At 37.4% G+C, this 13,553-nt stretch overlaps 1 protein-coding gene across 1 annotated transcript in view; it reads left to right on the top strand.

The window, feature by feature from the left end:
• Positions 1-13,321, top strand: part of LCA5 (lebercilin LCA5) — a 61,536-nt gene extending 48,215 nt beyond the window's left edge. The window contains exons 4-8 of the mRNA XM_070376234.1: positions 7,366-7,503; positions 8,412-8,508; positions 9,320-9,462; positions 11,663-11,795; positions 12,165-13,321. Coding sequence (XP_070232335.1) covers positions 7,366-7,503; positions 8,412-8,508; positions 9,320-9,462; positions 11,663-11,795; positions 12,165-13,000 — 1,347 coding nt within the window. The 3' untranslated portion in view covers positions 13,001-13,321. The remainder of the gene's footprint in view (positions 1-7,365; positions 7,504-8,411; positions 8,509-9,319; positions 9,463-11,662; positions 11,796-12,164) is intronic.
• Positions 13,322-13,553: the final 232 nt, after the last annotated feature.

The following is a 13,553-nucleotide window of genomic DNA, read 5'->3' as shown; positions in this document are numbered from 1 at the left end:
AAGGTGGTAAGTTAGGTTGTTTGAGATTTTTTCTTGCTCTTGAGGTAGGCCCATATCACTATGAACTTTCCTCTAAGGGTTCATTTTGGTGTATTTTGGAAAGTTGTGTTTTCGTTTTCATTAGTCTCTAGGTATTTCTGATTTCCTCTTTGATTTTATCATTGATCCATTTTTTTTATTAGCATTAATATGTTATTTAATTTCTACATGTTCTTTAGCTACTTTTCTTCCTGTAATTGATTTCTAGTTTCATACCATTGTGGTTGGAAGAGATGCTTGAAATAATTTGTCTTAAATTTGTCAAGGCTTGTTTGTGATTTTGGTGTGCGATCTACACTGGAGGACGTTCCGTGTGCATATGGTATGTGTGTGTGTTCTGCTTGTTTTTTGCATGTAGCTTCATGCAGGTATCAATTAAGATTAGCTGGTCTGTTGTGTCATTTAAGGCCCCTGTGCCTTTTTGGTTTTCAGTCTCGATTATCTGTCCATTGATGTCAGTGGGATGTTAACCTCTCATACACTTGTTGTATTATTATCAGATTCTCTCTTTGTGTTTGTTAGTATTTGCTTTCTGTGTTTAGGTGCTCCTGTATTGGGTGTGTATATGTTACCAAGTGTAATACCCTCTTATTATATTGATCCTTTTATCATTATACAAGGCCTTCCTTGCCTTCATTATAGTTTTTATTTTAAAGGCTGCTATGATTTTCTGTGAGTGTTGCTACCCACACTTTGTCATTTTTATCTTCATGGAACATCTTTTTCCACCCTCTTACACACCGTGTGTGTCTTCAGCCCTGAAGTGAGTCTCCTACAGACAGCATATTTAAGGGTCTTGGTTTTTGTTTTTAAATCCAGTCAGTCACCTACATCATTTGACCAGAACATTTAGTCCACTGACATTTAAAGTAATTATTAACAGGTATGTACTCACTGCCATTTCATTGCTTGTTTTCTGGTTGTGGCTACCATGGGGTTCACATATGTTGACTCATATCTACTTGCTTTAAACTGGGCAGTCTTAAATGTTTGAACTTAAATGTTCAAATACATTCTGAAAGATCTACATTTTTAAGCTGCATAACCCACATTTTGTATATTTGATATCACATTTTACATCTTCCTGATTATTCCTTAACTGTTTTAGTTACAGTTTGCTTTTCTACTTTTTTCATCTTTTAATCTACATACTGCCTTTCCTACAGGGATTTTCTTACTTCATTTCAATTTACACAAGACCCTTCAACATTTCCTTAGGGTAGTTTTCGTATGTTGAATTTTTTTTACTTTTGGTTGTCTGACAAGTTGTTTATCACTTCTATTTTAAATGATAAATATCTTTCAGAGCAGAATATCGTAGGTTACAGGTTTTTCCCTTTCAGGGCTTTGACTATATCATGTCACTCACTCCTGGCCTGCAGAGTTTCTGCAGAGAAATCAGCTGATAGCCTTATGGGGACTCCTTTCTCCTTTGCATATGACTCTTCTTTTCTCTTGCTGCCTTTAGAATTCTAACTTTTACCATTTTATTGTATATCTTGGTGTAGGTCTGTTTGGGTTCATCTTGTTTGGAACCCTCTGTGCTTTATCTGAATATCTGTTTTCTTTTACAGGTTTGGGAAGTTTTCAGTCATAATTTCATGGTATGAGATGGGACTTCTCTCTGTTCAGTGGCTGTCACCTCTTTGTCAGGGGCAGGGTCTGATCCCAAGTTGCCAAAACAGAAGCTCTTCATGTCAGGCATAAGCTGCCTCTGTTCCCTTTAAGTGTCTATGTTTCTCTCTCTCAGCACCAGGATCTTTGCCCCCAAGCAGGGCGTGCTGAAGCAGGTGGGGCCTGTTCACAGACAGAGGTTCAGCGCACTGCTCGGGCAGGTGTCTGTGGCTCCTTTGGATGCAACCCATGGCAGAGTCTTTTCCCTGGTCATGGCCATCCCACATCCAGTGCCACGCTGTGGCATGGACTGAGCAGGGATAGAGCATTTGCTTGGCTTTGGCTGGGGCACATAGTGAAGTAGTTCCAGGAAACTCAGAAACCAGCCAGACCTCTCCTCAGAGGCATGGCAAGACCCCTCACAGCAGATCACTGTCCCCAGTCTCCACTTTGCTCCACAGGGGAGGAGGAGCCTGTGTGGTTTCTCTGCATTTGTGTGGCAAGGGATATTGAGGTGTGGTACAGTGGCTGCTCCCAGAAATATGTCTTGCTTCTGGGCACTGCTTTAAAAAGTGCCAAAAATGGCTGCTGCAGACCCACCTGGGCCCTGTTCCAGGACTCTGCTGCCTCTGTGTCCAAAGGTTGAGTCTTTTCCCTGATCCTGGATACCCCAGATTTATTGCTGCATAGTGGCATGGAGTGAGCAGGGCTTGACTATTCACTTGGCTTGAGCTGGGGCTTGGAGTGACATGGTTGTGGGAAACCCGGTAGCTGCTAGAGTGGACCTTCCTCCACCCAGCCTCAGAGGCAGGCCAGTGTTCATGTGCTCCTCTTTAGTGGAGTCTAGGGTTCCCCAGCCTTTCCGTCTGTCCAAGCAATCCAGGGTGCTTCTCTCCTCCACTAAGACCCTAGGACTGGGACCCCAGTCTGTGGCTCAACATACTTACTCCCCATGCAATTTCTCATTTCCTGATTTCTTGCCCAGAAGCACAAGTCCCTACCCAGTCACTTTTCTTTCATTCCTATTTACCTGTTTATCGTCCTTACAGCTTTGGTTATACAGCCCTTTTTTCAGTTTCTAGTTAGTTTTCAGTGAGAATTATTTAATCTGTAGACATATTTTTGATGTGTTCATTGGGGGAGGTGAACTCCATGTCCCCTTAACTCCACCATCTTGATCTCCTTTCTTCCATGTTGGGAATTTGATTATTGATTCAGTCTCTTTACTCATTATTAGCCTATTCACACTTTATGTTTTTTCCTGATTCATTTTTGGTAGGTTGTATGTTTCATTTTTTCTAGGTTATGTAAATTTTTAGCACGTAAATTGTTCATACTAGTCACTTATGATTCAGAGCATTTCTGTAGTATTGGCTGTAATCTCTCCTCTTTCATTTCCAGTTCTTTTTTCCTTAGTCCAAGGTAAAGATTTGTCAGTTTTGTTTATCTTTTCAAAGAACCAGCTCTTAGTTTCATTGATCCTTGCTGTTGCTTTCCTGGTCTCTATTCCACTTACTTCCACTTTGATCTTTATTATTTCCTTCCTTTCGCTAAATTCGGTCTTATTCTTTGAGCTCCTCAAAGTAAAGTTCAGTTCAGTTCAGTTCACTTCAGTCGCTCAGTTGTGTCCGACTCTTAGCTACCCCATGAATTGCAGCACGCCAGGCCTCCCTGTCCAAAACCAACTCCCAGAGTTCACCCAGACTCTTGTCCATCAAGTCGGTGATGCCATCCAGCCATTTCATTCTCTGTCGTCCCCTTCTCCTCCTGCCCCCAATCCCTCCCAGCATCAGAGTCTTTTCCAATGAGTCAACTCTTCGCATGAGGTAGCCAAAGTATTGGAGTTTCAGCTTTAGCATCAGTCCTTCCAAAGAACACCCAGGACTGATCTCCTTTAGAATGAACTGGTTGGATCTCCTTGCAGTCCAAGCGACTCTCAAGAGTCTTCTCCAACACCACAGTTCAAAAGCATCAATTCTTCGGTGTTCAGCTTTCTTCACAGTCCAACTCTCACATCCATACATGACCACAGAAAAAACCATAGCCTTGACTAGACGGACCTTTGTTGGCAAAGTAATGTCTCTGCTTTTCAATATGCTATCTAGGTTGGACATAACTTTCCTTCCAAGGAGTAAGGGTCTTTTAATTTCATGGCTGCAGTCACCATCTGCAGTGATTTTGGAGCCCCCAAAAATAAAGTCTGACACTGTTTCCACTGTTTCCCATCTATTTCCCATCAAGTGATGGGACCAGATGCCATGATCTTAGTTTTCTGAATGTTGAGCTTTAAGCCAACTTTTTCACTCTCCTCTTTCACTTTCATCAAGAGGCTTTTTAGTTCCTCTTCACTTTCTGCCATAAGGGTGGTGTCATCTGCATATCTGAGGTTATTGATATTTTTCCCAGCAGTCTTGATTCCAGCTTGTGTTTCTTCCAGCCCAGCGTTTCTCATGATGTACTCTGCATATAAGTTAAATAAGCAGGGTGACAATATACAGCCTTGACGTACTCCTTTTCCTATTTGGAACCAGTCTGTTGTTCCAAGTCCAGTTCATGTTGCTTCCTGACCTACATGTAGGTTTCTCAAGAGGCAGGTCAGGTGGTCTGGTATTCCCATCTCTTTTAGAATTTTCCACAGTTTATTGTGATCCACACAGTCAAAGGCTTTGGCGTAGTCAGTAAAGCAGAAATAGATGTTTTTCTGGAACTCTCTTGCTTTTTTGCTGTTCCAGCAGATGTTGGCAATTTGATCTCTGGTTCCTCTGCCTTTTCTAAAACCTGCTTGAACATCTGGAAGTTCACAGTTCACGTATTGCTGAAGCCTGGCTTGGAGAATTTTGAGCATTATTTTACTAGCGTGTGAGATGAGTGCAATTGTGCGGTAGTTTGAGCATTCTTTGGCATTGCATTTCTTTGGGATTGGAATGAAAACGGACCTTTTCCAGTCCTGTGGCCACTGCTGAGTTTTCCAAATTTGCTGGCATATTGAGTGCAGCACTTTCACAGCATCATCTTCCAGGATTTGAAATAGCTCAACTGGAATTCCATCACCTCCATGAGCTTTGATCGTAGTGATGCTTTCTAAGGCCCACTTGACTTCACATTCCAGGATGTCTGGCTTTAGGTGAGTGATCACACCATCATGATTATCTTGATCATGAAGATCTTTTTGATACAGTTCTGTGTATTCTTGCCACTTCTTAATATTTTCTGCTTCTGTTAGGTCCATATCGTTTATCAAGCCCATCTTTTCATGAAATGTTCCCTTGGTATCTCTAATTTTCTTGAAGAGATCTCTAGTCTTTCCCATTCTGTTGTTTTCCTCTATTTCTTTGCACTGATCACTGAGGAAGGCTTTCTTAGCTCTCCTTGCTATTCTTTGGAACTCTGCATTCAGATGCTTATATTTTTCCTTTTCTCCTTTGCTTTTTGCTTCTCTTCTGTTCACAGCTATTTGTAAGGCCTCCCCAGACAGCCATTTTGCTTTTTTGCATTTCTTTTCCATGGGGATGGTCTTGATCCCTGTCTCCTGTACAATGTCACGAACCTCATTCCATAGTTCATCAGACACTCTATCTATCAGATCTAGTCCCTTAAATCTATTTCTCATTTCCACTGTATAATCATAAGAAATTGATTTAGGTCATACCTGAATGGTCTAGTGGTTTTCCCTACTTTCTTCAATTTCAGTCTGAATTTGGCAATAAGGAGTTCATGGTCTGAGCCACAGTCAGCTCCTGGTCTTGTTTTTGCTGACTGTACAGAGCTTCTCCATTTTTGGCTGCAAAGAATATAATCAATCTGATTTCGGTGTTGACCATCTGGTGATGTCCATGTGTATAGTCTTGTCTTATGTTGTTGGAAGAGGGTGTTTTTTATGACCAGTACATTTTCTTGACAAAACTCTATATTAGTCTTTGCCCTACTCCTTTCCGTATTCCAAGGCCAAATTTGCCTGTTACCGCAGTTGTTTCTTGACTTCCTACTTTTGCATTCCAGTCCCCTATAATGAAAAGGACATCTTTTTTGGGTGTTAGTTCTAAAAGGTCTTGTAGGTCTTCATAGAACCATTCAACTTCAGCTTCTTCAGCGTTACTGGTTGGGGCATAGGCTTGGATCACGTGATACTGAATGGTTTGCCTTGGAAACGAACAGAGATCATTCTGTCGTTTTTGAGATTGCATCCAAGTACTGCATTTCAGACTCTCTTGTTGACCATGATGGCTACTCCATTTCTTCTAAGGGATTCCTGCCCACAGTAGTAGATATAATGGTTATCTGAGTTAGGTTGCTTATTTGAGATATTTCTAATTTCTAAATATATGCATTAATACTCTAAACTTTGAGTTTTCACTGCATTAATACTCTAAACTTTGAGTTTTCACTGCATAACACAAGATTTGTTGTGTGTATTAAATATTTCCATTTTTGTTGGTTTTAAGATAATTTTTAAAATTTCCCTTTTGATTTCTTTTTTGACCTAGTGGTTGTATAGACATGTGTTCTTTTATTTCCACCTTTATAAATCTTTTCACTTTGTTCTTGTTGATTGATAGCACTAGTGGTAAAGAACCTGCCTGTCAGTGCAGAAGACATAAGAGACAAGAGTTCAGTCCTTGGGTCGGGAAGATCCCCTGAGGAGGGCCTGGCAACCCACTCCAGTATTCTTGCCTGGAGAATCCCAAGAACAGAGGAGCCTGGTGGGCTACAGTGCATAGGGTCGCAAAGAGTCAGACATGAGTGAAATGACTTAGCACAAGCACACAAGCATAAGTCATCAGAAAAGATAGTTGGTATGATTTCATTCTTCTTAAATTTGCTAAGATTTGTTTTGTGATCAGTATGATCAATCTTGGAGAATGTTTCATGTGTACTCGAGAAGAATAAGTATTCTGCTACTGTTGGATGTAGTGTTCTGTATATATCTGTTATTTCATTTGTTCTAAAGTGTGGTTCCAACATTTCCTTGTTGATTTTCTGTTTGGACAGTCTTTCCATTGCTGATAGTGTGGTATTGAAGTTTCCTACTGTTATATTATTGTTGCTGATTTCTCCCTTAAGATCTATCAGTATTTGCTTAATATGTTTCAGTGTTTGGGTGTTGAGAATGTGTATGTTACGATTGTTATGTCTTAATGTATTGACTACTTTATCATTGACCTTTGTTTTTGTTACCTTTTTTGGCTTGAGGTTTATTTTATCTGATACAAGTAAAATTATGCCACTTTCTTCTGGTTTCTGTTTGCTTAAAATACCATATTCCATCCTTTCACTTTGATCTTGTATGTCTTTTGAGCTGAAATAAGTAAAAACTGGGATGATGCTCTCTGCACCTTGAATAGTGCTGTGTAATTTTACACAGCTGTCTCAGTTTCTGTTTGCTAAACAATGATTCCCAAAGCCAGTGTTTCTCATCACATCTTTTAGCTGTCTTTTGCTCCCAATTTAAATGACTGTCCATGTACTCTTCATGCAGCATTTATATATAAATCATTGTGAAAAACAGTAAGTGAAATAATAGGCTAAATATCTTACTAAATTGTTGATAAATCTGTGTTCCATTTCATTGTATATTTATGAACACGAAGCCCAGTCTAATTTGTGTGTCTTGTTTGGTACCACAAAAAATGTCATTTTGACACTGTGTGCAGTATTTTACTGTTGAATCATTTTTTAAGTACTTTTTTCTATGTATTTATATACATATCATAGGATCTATCAAGAAACCTTGAGCTAAGTACTAACAGTTACCAGCGACAGTTGCTTGCCGAAAGGAAAAGGGCGTGTGAGGCTCGTGATGAAAATAAACTCCTTCAAAAAGAGCTACAAGGACTGAAAGACAAATTAAAGGTAAGCATTTTATTTTAAATTGCATCGTTTCTCCCTATGATATATATTAGATGAAAACTCCATATTTTAACATTATTATCATTTATATTTGGAACTTTGATTTTGACACTTATAAAGAAAATATTTATTAATATAATCACTGTAACTAAAAATGAGACATTAGATTCACTAATGTAGATAGAAATGCAACAACTGAAAAAAGTTATAGAATCCTGGAAGGAAAATTATGGGTCTAGAGTCTTTCTGTGTTGCATGGTTGAATAATCCAATGTTTTTCCTCATATAACCCCATGATTGATTATTTTTAAAGTTGTTTCAAATAATGCCCATTCTTTTCATAGTTTTTAGAGGAAACATTCAAATTATTTAATTTTGTTGAAATAGATGTTCTTAATTCTACCCAGAGGTCACTGATGGGTTGACATATTGTGCAACTTAAAGCATTTATGCATTATCTTTCATAGAATTTTCATTTTGATAATCAAATTTTCAGAGAGAGAAAGTCTTAGCTGCAAAATGGTGAAAAACACTTGTGTTTTAAAAAAAAAGGTCTAATTTTTAACTCATCTTTAATTTGGAACTCAAATTTGAGAGATGCTAATTAAATTCTTTGTCTCTGAGGCTAGGCCTGGAAGTCAGTTGAAGACAATAGGAGTGGGTAGAAAAAGACTTTTGCCTTATTCTGATTTTCTTGACTGCTAGTGTGTATTGGATTTTTAATGGAGAATCATTGGTCTACCCTAACCTAAATGCCCTAACAGCATTCCTTTCTATAGTTGGTAGTTGCAAAGGGAAGCTGGACTTAAGTGTATTCCAATTTGATGAGGAAAATACCAGTGGACAAGATGAGGATTTTTATTTTAAAGTGAAACTCTATACATTCTTAATTATATTGGGTTTGTTTTTAGGAAAAGGAGAGAGAACTGGACATAAAAAACAGATATTCTAATCGTCTGCCAAAGATTTCTCCAAAGAAAGAAAAAGAATTTACATCAACAATAAATGGTATAGTAGTTGTTATTGTTGAAAGACATATTGCAGTTTTTATTATTAATAAAATAAATTAATAAATTAATTTTTAAGTAGAAGGAAGCTGAAGGAAAGAACTTTATTGAAATAAATTTAAATTCCCTTATAGGTACTTTTCAGAAATCTTTCACTTTCTCAGCTTTTTCCCTTGAGGTCATTAAAGTTATTTTTTACATAATTAAAAATGTTTTTAATACAAGTTATTTTTTTATCTTTTATGAAAAAATATAAGCATACCCTAAATTGGAGATTATAGTATAATGAACCTTTATTTATGGATTACCTACCATTTAATAGTTATACATTTTACTAATTTTATTTCATCTAGTTTGTCTACTTTTTTCTACCTTAGAGGAAATCCCATCTGTCATTAATTTCACTCATAAATACTTTGGTGCTTTTATGCATATCCATACTTTTTTTAAAAAACAAAAGTGTAAATTTCCTTCTTCTCTGAATTCCAAAAAGTTAAAAACATAAACTTCCAAAAAGTTTAATAGAATTTATTCCTCAGAACTGTCTTCAAGTCACAAAGTGAAAGTGAAGTCGCTCAGTCATGTCCGACTCTTCACAACCCCATGGACTGCAGCCCACCAGGCCCCTCCGTCCGTGGGATTAAGTCACAAAATTGCCAGCAAATCCTAGAAATAAACAAATAGTAATAGTGAGTAGTCATGGAGCTAAGAAACATGTAGTATCTCATGTAGAGCATGAACATATACCAGTTGAATTCCATATATCTTAGCACTGTACAATTAGAAAAATTCTTTTATAATTTTCATGGTAGCTGCATGCCAGAGTGATTTTACAAACCAGTGTACAAAAGGAGTACAAACTAATGAAGACTTCAAGCTGGAGGAATATCCCATAACACCACAGACAGTTATGTGTTATGAAAACAAAAGGGAAGAACCTGAACGTCTTTCTTTGGTGAGTTTAGCAATATGATTAGGTACTAAACTCCAGGTGTGGAGTATTCCTAAATACACAATATCAAGCATTTACAAATCTCAACAACGAAGTGAGTGCTATAACTGTATAAATATGCAAATAGCCTATTATAAGGAAAAAGATAACATCTGTGCTTTTTATTAAACTCCTTTGGATTGACTGTCAGTTAACACTATCTTTCAGGTGCTTCAGAAAGGTTATACTTTCTGGACTGGAGGAAGAAGAAAAGTTTTTAAGTGTCTTAACCTTTTTATGTCTCTTACCAGATAGTCTCTAAAAATCCTTCTTGCTTTTGTGTTTAATAGCAAACTATAGTAGCTTTCAAATGATTTGTTAGAATTTGACTATTTTTTTGGCCTCCTGCATAAGAGACTTTTATAGGTTAGATGAATGTTGAACCAAGTAAGTGCAGTAGAATCTGACTTTATATCATTCAAATTAGAGTGGCATTCAGGAGCTCTGTGTTGGATCTTCATTAAAAAGGATTCATTGAGTACTGAAAGGTTCTTTTCTCTAATAGCGTTTTGTCTTTGGTGTTTACAGTTGAGATCTCCTGTGGTATAAAATAGAAAGGATGGACTAAATTGGTTCCTGTGTGTACTCTAGTTTTTTCCTTTATTTCATTTTGTTTTACAATATAAGTTATTGTATCTCTTTCTTTCTACATTTGAATATCATTGAAACTGTGTGTGTGTGTGCTAAGTCAGCGTGTTCAGCTTAGCGACCTCATGGACTGTAGCCCACTAGGCTCCTCTGTCCATGGGATTCTCCAAGCAGGAATATTGGAGTGGGTTGCCAGGCACTCCTCCGGGGGAATCCCCTCAACCCAGTGATCAAACTCGCATCTCTCATGTCTCCTGCATTGGCAGTTGGGTTCTTTACAACTAGCGCCACCTGGAAAGCCCATCTCATTGAGACTAGATTATGTTAATTTATTTTTAAAGGTAAAGCGTAGAATACCAAAGTAATTCTTAATTTTAGAAAGGTAAAAAAAAAAAAAAAAGTTGCTCTTTTTTAAGAGTCAGCACAAGCAGCAGCAATCTGGTGTGGTGAAAGAGAGGATGTGGCCTTGGAGTTAGCACTGCTTTTTAGTTAAATTATGATTCTAATATTTTAGTGACTTGTATGACTTCTTGGAACGTCAGTTTCCTAATCTACAAAACAAGGGTGGGTTACCCTTCAGGTCTGTGGTAGTAACTAATCAGGAAGCTTATCCTGTAACTTTAAGGGGTCCCAGCAGATGGGAGCTGTTACTATTGGAAAGAGACCTAGAATACAGTGGTGCAAGCAAGATTCAAGACACTTTCTCTTGTAATAAACTGAAGGTCAGGGGATAGTCCAGGATGGGTGGACACCTTTGTTCCATGGTGGCCATTCTTTGCCTGTTTTTCAGTCATAAAGAATGTACCCTCATCTGTGTGGTTGGAATTGGCTTACCATACCTGGGAGAAGGAGGAATGAGGAAGTGCAGGGCAAGCAGTTTTTGTTTAAATAAATGTGGTCAGAAGTTGCATACATATTTCCACTCACTTTCCACTGTTCCTGTCTAGCTTCAGGGGAAGGCTAGCAAATGAGACCTCCAGTTAGGGAGCTCTATGCTCTGCTGAAACTCAAGGGATTCTGTAACTAAAAGGAAGAAGGAGGAAGTGGATACTAGGGGACAGTTCTTTCTTCTGCATGTCCACTAATTATATATTCTACTTTTATTAAGAAAAATCACACACACATATGAAAGGGACCATAAGAAACAATACATTTTAAGTTTACATTTTTAATTGATTTTAAATGTTATGAGATTTACTAATTGGAGGCCTTGGGCATAGTATAAACTTGAAAGATTGAGTGCGTCACTTGGGCCTTTAATAGCCTTTTCTTGTTAACTGAATTCATCAGATTTTGTTGTGAAATGTATGAAGTAAGGGTACTTTAGAATTTTATGTAGGATATTGGTTCTGATATGTCTTCCAAATGCCTCTTTAAAAATTTAAGAATTTTGTGTGCTTGTGAAAATCTTTCAAAGGTGGTAACTTGTGGCTTGCTGCTTTAGAAATGGAAAATTTGCTTTAATTTCTAACTTAGTTGGAATATGCTTAATGGGAGATAAATTTATGATACTTACTTTTCCCCCTTTTCTGGCATGTGAACTTGCTTTTTTTTTTTTTTTTTAAACACATAATAGGATATGGAATCTCAAGAGAGAGATAATCTTGGAGAAGCTGGGATTCTAAACCCAACTGTGGAAAGAGAAGACAAATTTGCTAAAGGTCAAGGACTCCGTGTTGTGAAACAGAATGTTGAGAAGCTGGAAAATGGTAAGAGTTTAAGCAAATGATGAGTCAACATCCCTTGGGAAAGAAAGGGTTAATATCCCCTAATATCTTCCAGCTGAACAGTGAACTGGTTATACAGAACAAGGAAAGGTTGAGACAGTGGTGGGGGGATTCTTATCAAGAGTCACAAACATCTGAATGAAGTTTTGAAGGAAAGAAAAAGAATGAAGACTTTAAGTCTTTAAGTATGTTTTTTAAACCCAGAATATCAAGTATAAAAATGAAATTTATAGTGTACTGATCATACACAAATTAGCTGAAACTGGTTTGTAAATTAAGATGAGAGTTGTTTTCTTATTTGAAAATACTGACTACTATAAAATCCCATTTTAAAAATTTGATTTCTTACAGGTTGGGAAAAAGAACTTGCTAAAAAGCCAAAGGAAAAGAAATCTTTGTTGGAGAGAGAAGGAAAGCCAGTGTTGAAAACCGGACACCAAGTGGAAATGTACCAAGTTCAGAAAATTGATAAACTGGAAGAAGAGAGGCTAAAGAAAGAAATGCTACCTGCTAAACTGAATGAAATCAACAGAGAACAAGACTCTCAGAATGTAAAATATCCTTCGCTGCCACCACTTCCCGACTTAAAACGAAAACTGCGTTCCCCAGAGAGAAACCCCAGAACACACATGTCCTCCGGATCCTCAGAGAGATTATTTAACGGGCATCATTTGCAAGACCTCAATTTTTCAACGACCAAAGGAGATGGTCAGAATCCAGGCCATACTCGAAGCGCAGCCTCTCCAGTTGAGCTTGTGTTTGGTAGCTATGTGCCTTCATTTGCAAAAACACCAGCAAGGTCAAATCCAGTTAGCCAAAAAAGTGACCTTTTGGGTTTCTCAGGAAATAATACAGAGAAATTTAGTAAAGACGGTACAGATTCAATTTCCAGACAAGAAAGAAAAGCCAACCTGATGGAACTGCTGTTTGGTACCAGTGGCAGCAGCAGCCTTTCCTCTAAAAACAGTGACCCAAATTCTCTGGCTGCCACTAAAGACGGTGACCCTCTAGATTTTCTCCCTGGAGATAAAAGCAGCTGGGGTAGGGACAATAGAGATGATGATGACTCTTTGCTCAGCGAAGAAAGAAGTTTTAATCCAAGTAGACACCGATTAAGACGTGCAAACAGTAAGCCAGCGGTAAAAGTAGTTGATTCTGTAGAAGATGAAGAAGTAGTGCTGAGATAATTGACTAGAATGTTTTTTTCCAATTGTAATTATTAAGATATTTTAATACAGTATTTAGCTAATTCAAGAGGTAAAACCTATTTGCAAAAAGGAAGTGAGATACATCTCTATTTGCACAAAGAAAGTGAGATACATCTCTATTTTCGGTTTCATTCAAAAGAGCCTCCTTCCTTATTGGCAAACTAGCTACATGGTGTGGTATGAGCTACTTTTCACTGTATTTATATACTAAAAATTATTCCTTAATAAGGACTTTTTAATACATTAATAAAAATATAATACATTAATGAAAATATATTAAGCCCTTATTAAGGAATAATTTTTAGTATATAGGACTTTAAAATATTTTTTATTAATGTATTATATTTTTTATTAATGTATTAAAAAGTCCTTATTAAGGAATAATTTTTAGTATATAAATACAATGAAAAGTAGCTCGTACCACACCATGTAGCTAGTTTGCCAATAAGGAAGGAGGCTCTTTTGAATGAAACCGAAAATAGAGATGTATCTTACTTTCTTTGTGCAAATAGAGATGTATCTCATTTCCTTT

This window comes from Bos mutus, chromosome 9 (genome assembly GCF_027580195.1).
Source record: "Bos mutus isolate GX-2022 chromosome 9, NWIPB_WYAK_1.1, whole genome shotgun sequence".
Taxonomy (NCBI): Eukaryota; Metazoa; Chordata; class Mammalia; order Artiodactyla; family Bovidae; genus Bos; species Bos mutus.
Note: the sequence above shows the minus strand (reverse complement) of the source record. Positions and strands in the feature narration are given on the sequence as shown.